At 42.0% G+C, this 17,241-nt stretch overlaps 1 protein-coding gene across 7 annotated transcripts in view; it reads left to right on the forward strand.

Moving 5' to 3' along the window:
• The window catches only part of LOC138747895 (putative tyrosine carboxypeptidase MATCAP2), an 87,384-nt gene that overhangs the window by 55,680 nt on the left and 14,463 nt on the right, over positions 1-17,241 (forward strand). For 4 of the 7 annotated variants that reach the window (XM_069907532.1, XM_069907515.1, XM_069907546.1 and 1 more), the window contains 4 exons: positions 1,717-1,854; positions 5,467-5,610; positions 8,578-8,710; positions 12,886-13,191. In XM_069907532.1, the coding sequence (XP_069763633.1) occupies positions 1,717-1,854; positions 5,467-5,610; positions 8,578-8,710; positions 12,886-13,191 (721 nt within the window). Of the gene's footprint in view, positions 1-575; positions 596-1,716; positions 1,855-5,466; positions 5,611-8,577; positions 8,711-12,885; positions 13,192-17,241 lie in introns of those variants that run through there. The other 3 variants (XM_069907536.1, XM_069907554.1, XM_069907561.1) reach the window with 2 other exon arrangements.

The following is a 17,241-nucleotide window of genomic DNA, read 5'->3' on the forward strand; positions in this document are numbered from 1 at the left end:
GGTTCAGTAACAAGGTGTTTGTGCAGCTCAAACAGGAGAGAGCTGACAATTTCCCATTTCCTAAATGACATTACAACAGTCCAACAACCTTTATTGTCTCACTGACTCTGATGCCAGTCACAGCAAGATGAACCAAACCATTGACTTTGTGGGTTTGAACAAACTTGACCACTGTTAATTTGTTAACCATTTCACCCCCATGTCTTGTCCCAAATGCTAACCATGTATAAATGTTTCACACAACAGACACAAGACTGGAGAAACTGGGTCACTATTGTGGTGATAGAGTGGTATCACCAGGAGGAGTCAGAGATGGAGTGTGTTGCATCTTGGGAATGCTGTTGCATCTTGAGTAGATTCAAGATGGAAGCCTCCACATGAGGACCTGACTGTGTGTGTTCTGTTCGCTTAGTTAATAAATCTAGTTCTTTAAAAAGAACCCAAGTTTCTTTATTTTAATAAAAGAAACATCACATGTTACCAGAAGTAGAAGAAACAGCCAGAAATGGAAGAAACAGTATCAGGAGGGTGCATCATGCACAGGAGTGGAAGAAACAGTACCAGGACAGGAAAAATCCCCACCACACTATGCATAGTGAGTATCAGTCCATATCAGCAGAGAAAATATGAAGAGTTTAAAAAATCCTGATGCTGTAAAATGGACTGGAAATCTCAACCACAAGTAGAGGCTGTTTAAACAAAGATTTATGCTGTACCTGCAAGCAATTGGAATCAATAGTGAACTGGATACATGGAAGATTGCAATGCTGCTTACTGTGGTGGTACCTAAAGCTCTAGAGGTTTTCAACACATTTATTTTTGCTGAGGCAGAGACTAAAGCAAATTTGACATGGTTATCGAGATGTTTGATGAACACTGTTCACCAAAGAAATATGAAACCTTAGAGAGGGACGTATTTTGCTCGCCCACTCACCTGAAGGGAGAGAGCTTTGATACTTTTTTTTAAACAGACTTAAAATTAAAAGCAGGAACATGCAATTTTGGATTGCAGCAAGATTCAATGATCCGTGATCAAATTGTATTCGGAATTGATGAAAGTGAGAGAGAATTTGCTGCAAGAGACAAAGCTTACCTTAGCTAGAACTGTGAAGCTATGCAGCACGTGAAAAAGTTCAATGATAGTATAAAAGCCAGTGAAAATGAGAGCATAGTCATAGCCACAGTATGTGGACACACATGCAAAAAAAAAAGAGACATGGGAAACAAACAAAAAGATGGAAAGGCATTCAATTGTAAATGATGCAGCACTAAACTTCCTCATTGGCAATCTCCTCCTCACTGACAATCAATACAGGTGTACCTCAAGAATGTGTTCTTAAATCCATCAAGCTAACATAAATAGTTGCTATCAGTCCACCATGAGAAAACTTTAAATCAAAAAGTAAATCAAAGATATTAGTTTTGGGAATCCGAGGAAAATTAGAAAGTGTGGACTGAGCAAAATGCCTAACTTGTAGATATCTTAAATTCAACCTTCATAACAGACATTTGTTTAAAACTGTTAATTGTTAAATGAAGCAAAATTACATTGAGCGTACAGATCCCTAAAACTTTTTATATTCAATCTAACTCACTCCTTGAAACTAGAATCTAAAATAGAGAATTGAAAAAGATAATTCTTTATAATAGGGCTAGCAAGAGAAATATTGAGGTAGCCAAAGAATTTCCTAAACTGTGTCCATATTCTTGCCCTAGGTCTCATTATCGGATTGTCTGTCAGTTTCGAAAAGGAAAAGGGTTAAGAAGAACCTAAAACTGCCAACACAGCTAATTTTTAAGAAAAATTCAGTTCCATTTCTACCCAAGAAGGATGATCGTCTGAAGTATCAAAATGTAATAGCAATAATAAATTTTGTATATTGACTGCCCAATAATAAAATGTAAAATTTGGAAGTGATAAGCCCCCGTTGCTTTTGGTCCTTTGAAGGCAGGCCTTATTCATACATTTCTGTTTACTTTTCCATATATACAAGGAAATAATCAAATCCAGTGAATTAAAATAAATTTTAGGAATTAAAATTGGTAAAGATTGAAACATACAAAAATTTTGGTAGAATGTTCATTTTAATTGCATTAATACATCCAATCGTTCATACATAAGGGTGACCATCCCAACAACAACTCCTTAGACTGATTAACCCTAAAAATGTTCTTTCATTTAAGTTTTTACAACTTCTTGTAATTGTGATTCCCAAATATTTGAATTGATCTTGAACTATTTTAAAAGGAAAATTAGCATAGATTGCTGAAGACCTTTTTATACCCCCGAAAACTGACTAAATTGGGCAAACAATTAGTGCAAACGATTGCACTTGGTAAAGAAATGTCAGGATTAGAAGTAAAAGCAAGTGATCATCTGCACATAAGGAGACTTTATGTTTGATTCCCTTTCGAATTATACTATAAATAATATCGCGCAGAGCAACTGCTAAAGGTTTCAAACTCAGGTCAAAGAACAAAGAGCTTAAGGAGCAACCTTGTCGAATTCCCCTGTGAAGCCTAAAAATCTATAAAGCCTATGTTTTTTTTCCAAATGGTTTGTCTTCATGTAACCTCTGTGTTGGATGATTCATTTAGAGAAGGGAAACTTCCTTCCTCTTTTAATAAAGCAATTATATCTCTCATTTTGAAAATGGGAAGGAACCAACTGAGTGTGATTCCTATAGACCCATTTCATTACATAATGTAGATATGAAGATTTTATCTAAAGTCCTTGCCTATAGAATAGAGAATATCTTACCATTAATCATCAATACTGATCAGACAAGTTTTATTAAAAATTGTTATTCTTATTATAATAAACTATAATAAAATATTTTATTGAATATTTTACATTTACCTTCCACCCTAAAAGCGTTTGATCAAGGGAAATGGGAATATATGTTTGCTACTCTAAAGGAATTGAATTTTGGTCCAATTTTTATCACATGGATTTATGCCCTAGCGCTTCAATACATTCAAATTCACTGAAATTTTGATTGTTCCACTTTGTCACACTTTATTAAACTGCTTTTATTGTATCAGCCACTAGAATCTAGTGATTAATTGTCTCTTGACTCTGCTTTAAAACAGGACAATGTTTTGAAGAATTCCTTACAAGCAGGTGCTTGCATTGTGCATGAGTTTCTACAGTGGTCAGTTTACTCGTATAATATACATGTGCTCCAAAACTCTTACTTGCTGCAGCCAAACATGTACATAGATACCTTATCTATAGTATAAATTACCCCAAGTTTGGAAAGAGATAATAAATATAAATGATGGATCAATAAATAGTTAGAGTTCCAATTTATTACATTTATTCCAGCCATGTAAATCCATGCTGCCTAATTGCACTCAAATTAACCTACAAACCCACACGTTTTGGAGAGTGGGAGGAAACTGGAGCACCTAAAGGAAACCCATGCAGACATGGAGAGAATCTATAAACTTCTTACAGACAGCGTGGAATACAAACCCAGGTTGCTGCCGCTCTAATAGCTTTGCGCTAACTGCTACGCTAACCGTGCCTTTTTATGGTCCTGGAACATTTTATTGTTAGGATAGCAAGAGGAGGTTAAAGAGCCTGATAACCATTGGATAAAAACTCTTTGTGAACATCTAGGTGCTGGACTTGAGGCTTCTGTACTTTTATCCTGAAGATAGCAGTGAGAAGATCAGGGCAGTGAGGGTCCCTGATGACTTTGGCTGCCTTTTTGAGGCAGAACCTCACAGAGAGATGACTTCAATGGATGGGAGGAGGTCGGAGCCTATGATGGACTGAGTTGTGTTTGCCGATTTCTGCAGCCTTCTGTGTTCCTAGCTGTGATGCAACCAGCCAGCATACTTTCCACAGTGCACCTGCAGAATTTTGATAAGAGAATTTCACAACACACCATATCTCAGATTTCTTTGAAAGGAGAGGCATTGGTTGCCTCGATGTACAGGCTCAAGTATGTGGTCTTCCAGGAACTTGAAGATGTGGACCCTCTCCATTTCTGTCCTATCAATGGCCTCCACTTTATAAAATTAACAATAAGCTCTTTGGTCTTTTTGATGTTGAGAGTAAGATTGTTGTTCTGGCACCTCCCAACCAGATTCTCCATCTCCATTCTGTATTCTGACTAATTACTTCCTGTTATTCAGCCAACAATTATGGCATTGTTGGCAAATTTATAGATTGCATTGAAGCTGAACTTGGGCGCACAATTATTAACGTATAGAGACTAGAACAGGGGACTAGACACACAGCCTTGGGGTGCCCCTGTGTTGATGGTCAGTGAGGAAGAGGTGATGTTGCCGACCTGCACTGATTGGGGTCTGCCGATGAGAAAGTTGAGAATCTATTTTCAGAGGGATGAAGAGTCCCAGATCACAAATGCCACTGACTGATTGGGTCATCCTGTTCTTCTTGGGCACCAGTAAAATGGATGTCCTTTTGAATCAGGTAGGGACATCAGTCTGTAGCAGCAAGAGGTTAAAAATGTCTGCAAAGACACCAGTCAGTTGGTCCACACATGTTTTAAGGACACAGTCAGGTATGCAGTCCAAGGATTTGCCCTCTTGAAGATTCATTTCCCATCCGCCCCATTTCCTGGAGGCACAGTCTTTGACGACCATGGGGGCATGTGAGGGTGCATCATTGTTTTTCTTTTCAAAGCAAGTGTAGATGGCATTTAGCTTGTCATCTCTACCAGCAATTAATGATATTTAGTTCTGTGTACAAGTGAATGTGCTTATGAAGTTGTGATCAGGATATTGAGTCATGAGCTCAGATTTCATCAGGAAATCTGTGCTAAAATGGGTTTGGGAATTTGCATCATGAAGGTCAATGTACAATATTCAACCTTAACTGGATGTGCTGTTGGTTCTGTTAGAAATTAATTTAATGCATATGGAAAATACGTATTTTTAAGTCTTTTTTCATCTATTTAATCTCCCAGCTGTGATCGATCACATTTCAAGAAAACACACAGTGGGTGATTTACTTTACCATAGCTTGATAAATACTTATTATCCAGCTTTCGAGAGAACATAAGGGTCCCTGCTGCTTGGTTGATTTAAGATTGTGATTTGTGGTAATTTAGTTCAGCACTGCCCTTGCCCATTTTCAGAAGCCTGATAGGTTCATGGATAGAGGTTGAGTGGAATATGAGCCGAATGCAGGCAAATGGGTCTAGCTTGGTCAGTGTGGAGAAGATGTGTCAAGGGGCTCATTTCCCTGCAGTAGAACACTCTGACTCAGCTTTCTTTGAAACTGTCGTATATTAGAAAAGTATCATTTAAAAAAAAACAACTCTGGAATCATACTGATTGCTTCTTGCAGTTTTTCACATTTTATTTTTCCAACTCGACAGTAAATGTAAATATTTGTGTCTTTTTTTAGAAGTAGATGATAGCAAATCAATTGCAAAATCCATTGTACTGTGACAAATGATAGAATTAATCTACTTTTGTTTCGGCTAGGCTATTAAGATAATGAATATAGCCCTTCAGAAATACGGCAGCTACGAGAATTTCGAACAAGCAACCGGGGGAAATTTGCTGACTAAGAGTCGCATTTGGTTCTACGTGAAGAAGTACATGGAGAAGGAAAATTGCCTTGGTGATGTAAGCCAAAGTTGAAAGTTCAGCGACTGTTAATTTTTAGATGCTGGGAAACATATTTCTTTAAAGCATGTGGTAGATTACAGAAGTTGCAAAAATGATGGAGCTGAAGGGGATCTCCATTGATAATAAGGTCACTGTTTCTTAATCTATGCTGGGAAAGTCTGCCTGGCACATATTTGTGTCTTATGAATTGTATGTTACAATTCAGCCATTCTCCTTGGGGACGACTGCACATTTCAGTTCAAGCCTTGTTTTCACCTCATGTTACATAAATATTTTAATTGTTTTTGTTTAACCTAGTTGGTACGGAAGAAAACAAAACTTGACTGTTTCACAGGGAAGGTGGCCCTTTGAACAGAATCCTATGGGGGGGAGGGGCATAGCTCAAAAAAAAGGTTGAGAATGGCTGTGTTATATCAGAACTAAAAATGTTGAGTTGTGAGTTGTATTCCTTTGGGATGATCCATAGTTGGAGCTGCAAAGGGCGTTCATCCCGTTATTGAAACTGGAAGTAACCAACTTCACCAATCAATTAGTTTGCTAGTTGTATAGAGTTTGCTCTTTTTAAAGATGCATTTTGAAACAAGTCACTGTGATTTTGCTCATGTCCAGTGCTCATCCTCAATCGATGGTCAGAACACTTCCAATCCCTTTTCAGTGCCAATCGCTCAGTCCAAGAATCCGCCCTGCTCCAGCTCCCTCAACAACCCTTGAGTCTAGAGCTAGATGAGGTCTTTACCTGGGAAGAGACATATAAGGCAATTGAACAACTGAAAAGTGGCAAAGCAACAGGTATGGATGGAATCCCCCCAGAGGTCTGGAAGGCTGGCAGCAAAGCTCTGTATACCAAACTGCATGAGTTTTTCATGCTCTGCTGGGACCAAGGAAAGCTGCCTCAGGACCTTTGTGATGCCATCATCATCACCCTGTACAAAAACAAAGGCGAGAAATCAGACTGCTCAAACTACAGGGGAATCACGCTGCTCTCCATTGCAGGCAAAATCTTCGCTAGGATTCTCCTTAATAGACTAATACCTAGTGTTGCCAAAAATGTCCTCCCAGAATCACAGTGTAGCTTTAGCACAAACAGAGGAACTACTGACATGGTCTTTGCCCTCAGACAGCTCCAAGAAAAGTGCAGAGAACAAAACAAAGGACTCTACATCACCTTTGTTGACCTCACCAAAGCCTTTAACACTGTGAGCAGGAAAGGGTTTTGGCAAATACTAGAGCGCCTCGGATGCCCCCCCAAGTTCCTCAACATGGTTATCCAACTGCATGAAAACCAACAAGGTCGGGTCAGATACAGCAATGAGCTCTCCGAACCCTTCTCCATTGACAACGGCGTGAAGCAAGGCTGCGTCCTCGCACCAACCCTCTTTACTATCTTCTTCAGCATGATGCTGAAACAAGCCATGAAAGACCTCAACAATGAAGACGGTGTTTACATCCGGTACCGCACGGATGGCAGTCTCTTCAATCTGAGGCGCCTGCCAGCTTACACCAAGACAGAAGAGCAACTTGTCCGTGAACTACTCTTTGCAGACGATGTTGCCCATTCAGAGCCAGTTCTCCAGCGCATGACGTCCTGTTTTGCGGAAACTGCCAAAATGTTTGGCCTGGAAGTCAGCCTGAAGAAAACTGAGGTCCTCCATCAGCCAACTCCCCACCATGACCACCAGCCCCCCCACATCTCCATCGGGCACACAGAACTCAAAACGGTCAACCAGTTTACCTACCTCGGCTGCACCATTTCATCTGATGCAAGGATCGACAAAGAGATAGACAACAGACTCGCCAAGGCAAATAGGGCCTTTGGAAGACTGCACAAAAGAGTCTGGAAAAACAACCACCTGAAGAAACACACAAAGATCAGCATGTACAGAGCCGTTGTCATACCCACGCTCCTGTTCGGCTCCGAATCATGGGTCCTCTACCGGCATCACCTACGCTCCTAGAACTCTTCCATCAGCGCTGTCTCCGCTCCATCCTCAACATTCATTGGAATGACTTCATCACCAACATCGAAGTACTCGAGCTGGCAGAGTCTGCAAGCATCAAATCCATGCTGCTGAAGACCCAACTGCACTGGGTGGGTCACGTCTCCAGAATAGAGGACCATCGCCTTCCCAAGATCGTGGCCACCGAGACAGAGGTGCACCAAAGAAGAGGTACAAGGACTGCTTAAAGAAATCTCGGTGCCTGCCCCATTGACCACCGCCAGTGGGCTGATATCGCCTCCAACCGTGCATCTTGGTGCCTCACAGTTCGGTGGGCAGCAACCTCCTTTGAAGAAGACTGCAGAGCCCACCTCACTGACAAAAGACAAAGGAGGAAAAACCCAACACCCAACCCCAACCAACCAATTTTCCCTTGCAACCGCTGCAACCGTGCCTGCCTGTCCCGCATCGGACTTGTCAGTCACCAACGAGCCTGCAGCAGACGTGGACATACCCTTCCATAAATCTTCATCCGTAAAGCCAAGCCAAAGAAAGAGAAAGAGTTTGCTCTTTTTAAAGACGCATTTTGAAACAAGTCGCTGTGATTTTGCTCATGTCCAGTGCTAATTTCCTGTTGAAGAAGGGCGCAAGTGATGGGAGTTACTGATAGTGACAAACGCTCCTGTTAATTTTTTTGTTACCACCGCACCCCCCCCACGCCCCACCCCCCATATTGCAAGAGTTCTATAGAGAATAGCAGTGCTTTTGAACTATGGGGTTGAAAGGAAATTCACCAGCTTTTAAAAAATGAACCATCATGTTGCATGTTAGTTTTTGAGGGGATAACCGGTTTCAGTTTCTTATACAAGTGTTTCTGTAAAATGTTAAAAAAATGACAAATGACATTGGAATCAATAGCAATTTTTAAATTATTAGTTTTTGAAATATTTAATTTTAGACATAGGATTTTAGAATGTTGTCAATGTTCATGCAGGGCCTTAATTGCGTCTCCATGGATGTTTTGCAGATTGCAGTCCACTTAACAGATGATTTGCTTTCTCGTGCGTCTATGACAATAGTGAATGGACGACCAACCCTGACCATCAATATTTCTACTGCACGCGAGCACTGGCTGGAGGGAATGCTGAGGCATGAGATAGGTATGAGAACTATCTTTGATGCTTTGTGGGTGGATCTTGGGGGTGGGGGGTGGGGGGAGGAGTGGAGGGTAAAGGAAATCTGTGCTAAACTTGGCCAACAAATGCATTTCTAATGCTAACCTGAACATTTGTTCTAACAGTTGAGTAGCAGTCTATGCATTTTTCAAAGCAAAAGTGAAATCATTTAATATGTTCCTCTCTTAGCCTTGTCATGATTTTTATTAATTGTTGTATTGTTTGAAAAAAGGTTGTAAAAATAGTGAATAAACAATTTTTAATGTATTTATACAAGTGTTAAAGATTTGACACATCCAAACAAAAGGCATAGGGGACATCTCCAAATTAACTTAAATGGAAGCAGTGGGAAAACCAAGAGTGTAGTGGGATGTGTGATTAGTTTTATATGCTTGTGTCTCAATATAGCAATTGAATGGGTCATTATTTATTTAAGTGCCTTCTGGGCTATTGAACTAAGGAATAAATGGAATATCCAAAGTTATTCTCATCTGCTATTTAAAGGTATATTTTTCCCATCAACTTGTAATGAGACTTTTTTTTCCCACTGATCAGCCAAGGGATGCTGTCAACCCCCACAATGAGAAAAGAACTAGAATTAGTTTTAGGTCAACTGAATTTCATAAAACAAGGAAAGGTAATACCTAAAATGGATGAGAGGGGGGGGTGGGGGGGTGGCTTGGGAGGAGGGAGGGGGGGGAGAAAAAGTCACTGTATATGTGTGAAAAAGAAATAGTGTATATCATGGCTAATGTGATTTATGGTGTGAAAAATAAAAAATTAAAAAAAAAAAAAAAAAAACAAGGAAAGGTTGGATTTTTTTTAGACTTACAGATGGTCCCTGACTTCTGACCGAAATGGGGAATGAAGAATCAGTCGAATCTCAGAATAGAGGCAAGTCAGAATTGTGCCCGTGCTCATGGAGTACTGAAGTCTTAAAGCAAACATTTTAATTATATTTTTTTCACTGTGCATTTGACGATAACATTTTAAAGCTTCTTGAATTTGTCGATCAACTTCGGCGAATCTTTTCACATTCTGGACCATGCTTACCTTGTTAGTCAGTGTTCTGAGGTCCCAGGGCTGTTTTGTTTCCTGTGCACCTGCGCGATTCTTCAGTTGGTGTGTGCGCGAGCCTTCGGTGGTTTCGCGTTTTGGCTTTGGAGCCGTTGTAGAGGAGGTTCATGAGATTGATTCCTGTATTGAGGGAGTTACCCTATGAACAGAGATTGAATCATCTGGGACTGTACTTGCTGGAATTAAGAAGAATGAGAGGGGATCTTCTAGAAATGTTTAAAATTATGAAAGGATTTTTTAACCACTGGGAGGTGAGACAAGAACTGGGGGGGGGGGGGGGGGGGGAGGGCGGGGTTAGTCTCAAGATTCAAAGCAATAAATTTAGGATGAAGATGAGGAGCAACTAATTGTTTTTCCCAGAGAGTGGTCAATCTGCAGACTCTTCTGCCTGTGGAAGCTATGGAGGCTACCTCAGTGAATGTATTTAAGACAAGATTGGATAGATTTTTGTATAGTAGGGGAATTAAGGGATATGGGGAAAAGGCAGGTAGCTGGAGATTAGCCTATCATCAGAATGGCAGAGCAGGCTCGAGGGGCTGGATGACCTACTCCTGCTCCTATTTCTTATGGAGACCAAGAGAGACAACACAAGTTAGCAAAATATATTGATGAGGGCAATGTGGTTGATGAAGTCTTCGTGGACTTCAGTAAGTACTTTAACAAGGTACGTAATCTAAAAAGGTGAAGTCCATGGGATCCAAGGTGTGGGATCAATGTGGCTTGATTAATAGTCAAAGCATTGGAAACAGGCTATGTGGCCCATCAGTTCCATGCCAACCACTGGCCACTCATCTGAATTAAACCCATCTTCCAGCACTTGCCCCCCCTCCCCCAGCGTTCCAGGCTGAGTCAATTCAAATGTTCATCTGGACAATTTTTAAATGTTATCACTGACTCTGCTTCCACCTTTCAGGCAGTTTATTCCTGGTGCTCAGCACTCTCAGATTCCCTCTTACCCCCAAAATATAAAATTTACCACCTACCTCACCCGTAAATTGGAAGAGCAGCACCTAATTTTCTGTCTGGGCACTTTCCAACCAGATGGCAGTAACATCAGTTTCTGCTAGATACTCCCCGTTCTCCCTCCCTTCCCCATCCCTCTGTCCTCCTTCCTCCAGCTCTCTACCCCCTTCCCCGTCTATTCATGGAGCCATCCCCCCCCTCACCCTGTTTACTGTTGTGCCCCTCCTCCCTTAACCACTTCCTGCCTGTGGGACTGTGCTCCTCCCCTGCCCCTGCCCTTGCCCCTCCCTCACCCCACCATTTTATTCATTCCTTGATAAAGGGCTCAAGCCAAAAACATTGTTTCTGTATCGCTATATAAAGTACATTGTTTGACCTGCTGAATTTCTCCAGCATTGTGTTTTCACTTCGATCACAGTGCCGGCAGACTTTCGTCTTTTACTCCTAAATATATGTCCTCTGGCTTTATTCACTTCTGATAAGAAAAAAACATTTCTGCAGTCTAGCTTATCTGTATCACTTATAATTTCATTGACCTAAATCATGTGTCTCTTTAACCTCCTCTGCTCCAGAAAAAGCAAACCCAGCCTTTCCTGTATCTCCTCCACAGCTGAGACTCTCCATCCCATTTCACCACCTGGTGAATTGTCTTTACACCCCCTTTAGTGCTATCATGACAAGAACTGCATGCAATGCTCCATCTAATGCCTGACCAGTGTTTTATATAGTTGGAGCATAACTGCTCTACCCTTGTATGTTCATAGTGGGGCGCATAGTCCTTAATTGCAGGATGACATTGAGCAGTTGGTGAAATGCGCAGAGCAGGGCAGGGTAGAATTTAATTTTGATGAGACCAAGGTGATGAACCTGAAGTAGATTAATAAGGATCAGATATACATTCTTTAAAGAGGGCACAGAAAACCATTCCAGTTTCTACCATTGGGGGGAAAAAAGATACATAGGTATCAGAGCCTAAACCACCAGGCTGGGGAACAGCTTCTTCCCACGGATGGTGAGACCGCTGAATGACTGCTAAAAATAAATCTGTGACTCTACTATTTATTAAGAATGTTTATTTTAATATATGTGCATATGTACAAGTATCATCTGTGCATATGTATGTTATGTCTGTGTCTGTTTTACACTATTCGTCTCCAGAGAACGCCGTTTCGTTGGGTTGTACTGGGACAATCGAAGGACAAATAAATGAACTTGAAAGACGATGTTAGGGTGTATTGAGGAACAAAGCATCTTGGTGTATATGTGCAAGGATCCTTAAAGGTGACATTTACAGGTAGTTAAGGAGGTGAGAAGGAATATGAGATTCTCTGGGACATAGATTATACGTGCAGGGAAGTTATTCTAAAACATTGATAGGCCACAGCTGGATTACTGTGTACAATTCTGGTCACCACACCATAGGAAGGATGTGATTTCATTGAAGAAGGTGCAGAGGGGAAATACTGCTGGGAGGAAGCTTTTCAAACACAAGGCAAGACTAGATATGCTGGGAGCAGAGGATGCGAAAGAGGTGTAATAAATTGTGAGGGAGAGATTGGAAGAGACTAACGGTGTATTCTCCATGCCCTACAACGTCAGGGCAGAGGTTTCATCCCACTGATGGGAGTGATTGGAAGCCCAGGCTTATCCAGTGTGAATAAATAAAATCCAACTATGGGGAAAAAAATGTCAAGAATTAAAATTATTTGAATGAACTTGCTTGATATTTGAAGGAAGGTGGACTGCCTCTCTGAGCTTGGTCAACTGAGCCACAGGATGGGTAAAATATCTTATCTGGCCAAGAACGACCCCTCATCGACTCCAGGAGAATTAATATTGAACGTTGAACAGTATGGTGCAGGAACAGGCCCTTTGGCTCACAATGTCTGTTTTCAATACGATTCCAAAGTAAATAAGTCTCTTTTCCTGCATGTGACTCATATCTTGTCATTCCCTGCATATTTGTGTATCCATTGGACAGCCTCTTAAATACTGCTATAGTATCTGCTTATACCATTCCCTCTGGCAGTCTGTTCCGGGCATCTGTGTAAACTTGCCCTGCATATCTCCTGTAAACTTCCTCTCCAGTATTTCACATTTCACTGTTACATTTTTTGCAGGAACCCATTACATACGAGGTTTAAACAACAACCTGCAACCTTGGAACAACTGGACTGGCCGCAGGAAACACGGGCTCAAGCCAATCAATCCAACTGAAGAAGGACTTGCCAGTATTCACAGTGTGCTCTTCCGTAAGGATCCCTTCCTCTGGAGAGCAGCTCTGCTCTACTACACAGTGTACCAGGCCAGCCACATGTCCTTCAGCGAGCTCTTCCTCGACATCGGGAAATTTGTAGAAAATGCAAACACTCGGTGGGATTACTGTGTGCGAGCCAAACGTGGTCAGACTGACACGTCCCAGCCAGGTAGAAATTTGTTCCAATTCCATAATAGGTGATTATAACTGAAATATGATCTCCAGATGTTTTCTATTCTCTCCCCTAAGAAAGTTAAATGATAATGGTTATCTAATGCTAATAATTATACATAATTAAAAACACAGACTCGCTCCTGGTTGGCTTGTGGTGGTATTGATATTTTACATAAGGTGAAGCACATTTTGTTCAGCTAGGAGTAGTAATTCTCATAACTGTTTTCAGTGAAGGCCAACCCAGGGGCTGGGAGAGTTGTCCTGAGAACTTCGGCCTGTGCTGAACATCTACTACCTTTTCTGAACAGAAGTCATTGTAATGCAGAGTTTTAGCTCTGATGCAGCGGGATAACAAATTGGTGCCGAAATGTATTGCCCATAATGCAGTGTGGCCAATTGAGTGAGAAGCCGGAAACTTGTGAGCCCGCATGTAGAGTTCGACCCCAGCAAAAAGTGAGAAAAGAGGGCGGTGGGGGTGGGAAAAAGACAAGTGAATATCAGCTAGCTTTTTGACGATAACAACTCCTTCAATGGGATACCCATGTTTCAGCAGCCATTAGCTACCATTGTGTGGAACCCGTTCCTGTGAAAAGAAATTGATCCATGCTCACTTGGTTGGTGACAGAGACAGTGGCACCATGAAGGGATTTTAAACAAGGTTAAGAATTTTAAAACCGTTGATGCTTGTTTTAGGACTTGGAGTTAGTGTAGGTGGAAAACCTAGTGAGCAAATGAATGGATTGGTCATTTCCAAGGAAAGAAAAGGCCCTCCCAAGAGTTAGCAGTAGATGGGCTGAGGTAGGGGCATGCAGATGGCAGATGTGCAAAGGGAGAATGTTGCAGTCGAGGTGATACGACCACCAGCCTACTGCAGGGGGCGATCTCTGTACCTGCAGGAAGACCACCCAAGGGGCTGACTCCACCTGGCCAGCTGTCAATCAGCCGACCTGAATAGACCCCCCCTCGGGGGATGACTCCACCTGGTCGGCTGTCAATCAGCCAACCCGAATATAGACCTGAGCTGACCCCTCACACGGGGAGCCACCAAGACATGAACTTGTATTCAGACTTTTACTGGAATAAAGCCTGTTGTACAGTCTTGTCAGTTTTGTGCTTGCTCGCTGCTATCTCAGCGCACCACATGCCTGAAGTTCAGTTTATCTTGGAGGTAAATATAGTTTGGGTGATATTTAATGTGAATACATTTTTCTTTGGCTTGGCTTCGCGGACGAAGATTTATGGAGGGGGTAAAAAGTCCACGTCAGCTGCAGGCTCGTTTGTGGCTGACCAGTCCGATGCGGGACAGGCAGACACGATTGCAGCGGTTGCAAGGGAAAATTGGTTGGTTGGGGTTGGGTGTTGGGTTTTTCCTCCTTTGCCTTTTGTCAGTGAGGTGGGCTCTGCGGTCTTCTTCAAAGGAGGCTGCTGCCCGCCAAACTGTGTGGCGCCAAGATGCACGGTTTGAGGCGTTATCAGCCCACTGGCGGTGGTCAATGTGGCAGGCACCAAGAGATTTCTTTAGGCAGTCCTTGTACCTTTTCTTTGGTGCACCTCTGTCACGGTGGCCAGTGGAGAGCTCGCCATATAATACGATCTTGGGAAGGCGATGGTCCTCCATTCTGGAGACGTGACCCATCCAGCGCAGCTGGATCTTCAGCAGCGTGGACTCGATGCTGTCGACCTCTGCCATCTCGAGTACCTCGACGTTAGGGGTATGAGCGCTCCAATGGATGTTGAGGATGGAGCGGAGACAACGCTGGTGGAAGCGTTCTAGGAGCCGTAGGTGGTGCCGGTAGAGGACCCATGTGAATACATAGGCAGCACGATTAGCGCAATGCTATTACAATGCAATAACCTGGGTTCTAATCTGACACTAAGTGAGGCGTTTACACATTCTACCCACGTCTGCGTGGGTTTCCTCCCAGCCTTTAGAAGCATGCGGTTTGGAGGTTAATTGGAGTATTTGGGGCAGCACAGGCTCGTGGGCCGGAAGGGGTTGTTACTGAGCTATATATCTAAACTAAAAATGAAAAAATAAATTCTGCTTATCTATCATTGGGTGGTGGACAAGCAGGACAATTGATCAGAGCCAGTGGGAACATGGTTATCAAACAAATAAAGTCACATCATAGAATTAGAGGGTTTACAGAGCCAATGAGAGGCTCTATATTTTTTAACCATTTGCAGTAAATTTGCATCGGGGGCTTGGTTAGTTAATGATTAGGTTACAGCCTCAGTTCTGGACTGTTGTTTAAATAATCACATAAATTTATAATTTAAAAGGAATGTAATCAAGGACATGAAAGAATCGAGTTTTTTTTTAAATGAACAGCGATTTACTGTCCTTGCCCATGTGCCTCCGGGTGCAGTGAGGCCATCATTATGGGTGACTCCTCAGTTTAAGAATGGACAGTGAATGCAGATATTTCCAGACACGTCCACCTCCTGTTGGGTGGGGGGGGGGGGGGGGGGGGGAGGAGACAAATCGCTGAGGTTAAGGACTTTAGCCCTAGATGAGAATCATCACATCTTAAATCTGTGCTTCAACAAAGTTTTTCAGCTGGACTTTTATGTGTAAGGCAACATCAGTGGGTGCATTTAAAACTAAGCGCAAATGGGGAGGTAAAATATACTCCTTGTTGAGTCTACTGTTTCAAGAGCTGTGCTGGTGTGTGGATTTTACAAATGAGCAAGGTCTGCAGTTTCTGTGACACACATAGCTCAAATGCCAATAGTGCCATGACTTAGGTTACAGATACATTCTACCAACACAACACCTCTTGGTCAGCTAAATCAAGCGAAGTCTCTTGGTGTCATGGGAACAGTTTGTTTGTTAATAAACTTCTGATGACTTCCAGTTGATTAACCTGATCATTCTAACCTGATCATTCAGCAGAAAGGAAGAAAGGACGCTTGAAAGAGCAGAAAAGAACATTACGGAGTGAAAGTCTGCAGACGCTGCGATCGTAGTAAAAACTAAGCAGGTCTTGCAGCATCCATAGGAGGTAAAACCATTAATACCTTGAAGAAGGACTGAGGCCCAAAATGTCAGTTACCTCCCATGGATGTTGCTCGACCTGCTGTTTTTGTTAGAAGAAAATTATGATAAGTTTCAAGTTATGGGCAAGGCTAGATGAGGACTGGAAGCCTACTAAATCTTTTGGAGAACTTAGAATAGCTTTTTTTAAAAATTGTGGATTCAGTACCATGAGGATTAATTGAGGTGAATAGTATTTAATAGAAAGGTAGATAAACACGAACCAGAAGGGAATAGAGGGCAATAGTTAATGAGGAATGGTGAGAAGGGACTCTTGTGAGGTTAAATAGTGAAGGACAGAATTCTCTTTTCTAAATACCATGTTTTTGTAATCAATGCACAACAAACTTTTCATTTATGTACAGTTTCAGGAACTTTTGTTCTTCTAAATGGGGTTTTCGCCAAATAAGTACTTTGGAAGCAAATTCAGCAAAGCCCCCCCAGAAACATTTGGTGACATCTGTTTTTGGTTATGTCAGTTGAGCTGTAATTATAGACCAGGACATTGGGATAATTCCCCTGCTTATTTTCAAAAAAAACCACAAAGGGATCCTATCCCTGTGGAGGGAAAGCTGGTTTAGTGTGTCATCTGACAGAAACCATCACTGATAGTTCAGCTGTCAGTGCTCACCCAAGTTAGTTTGGGTTTAGTGCTCAACATATAAGCAAACAGATGCAGGCTACTCAGCCCGGCAAGATTGTTCTACCATTTAATCAGATCATAAATAATCAGATTTGTATCTCATTCAAGATCAATTTGTACACATGGTAATCTTTCCTCCACTTATTTGAAGCAACCTTTCTCAACCATTTTTGGTTATCCCCACCCCCCCCCCCCCCCCCCTTAGGACTCTGCTCAAAGTTTATGGGCCCCCTTCCCCTGTCAAGCAGTCAAGTCTTGGTTTCTTCTGTACTTCTCTCTTACCAATTACTAAAAAAACAAAAAAAATTTGTGTTACTTGAGGTGAAGTAGGTTTTTACTTAAATGTGCTGTTGCCCCCGCGGTTG

This window comes from Narcine bancroftii, chromosome 1 (assembly GCF_036971445.1).
Source record: "Narcine bancroftii isolate sNarBan1 chromosome 1, sNarBan1.hap1, whole genome shotgun sequence".
NCBI lineage: Eukaryota > Metazoa > Chordata > Chondrichthyes > Torpediniformes > Narcinidae > Narcine > Narcine bancroftii.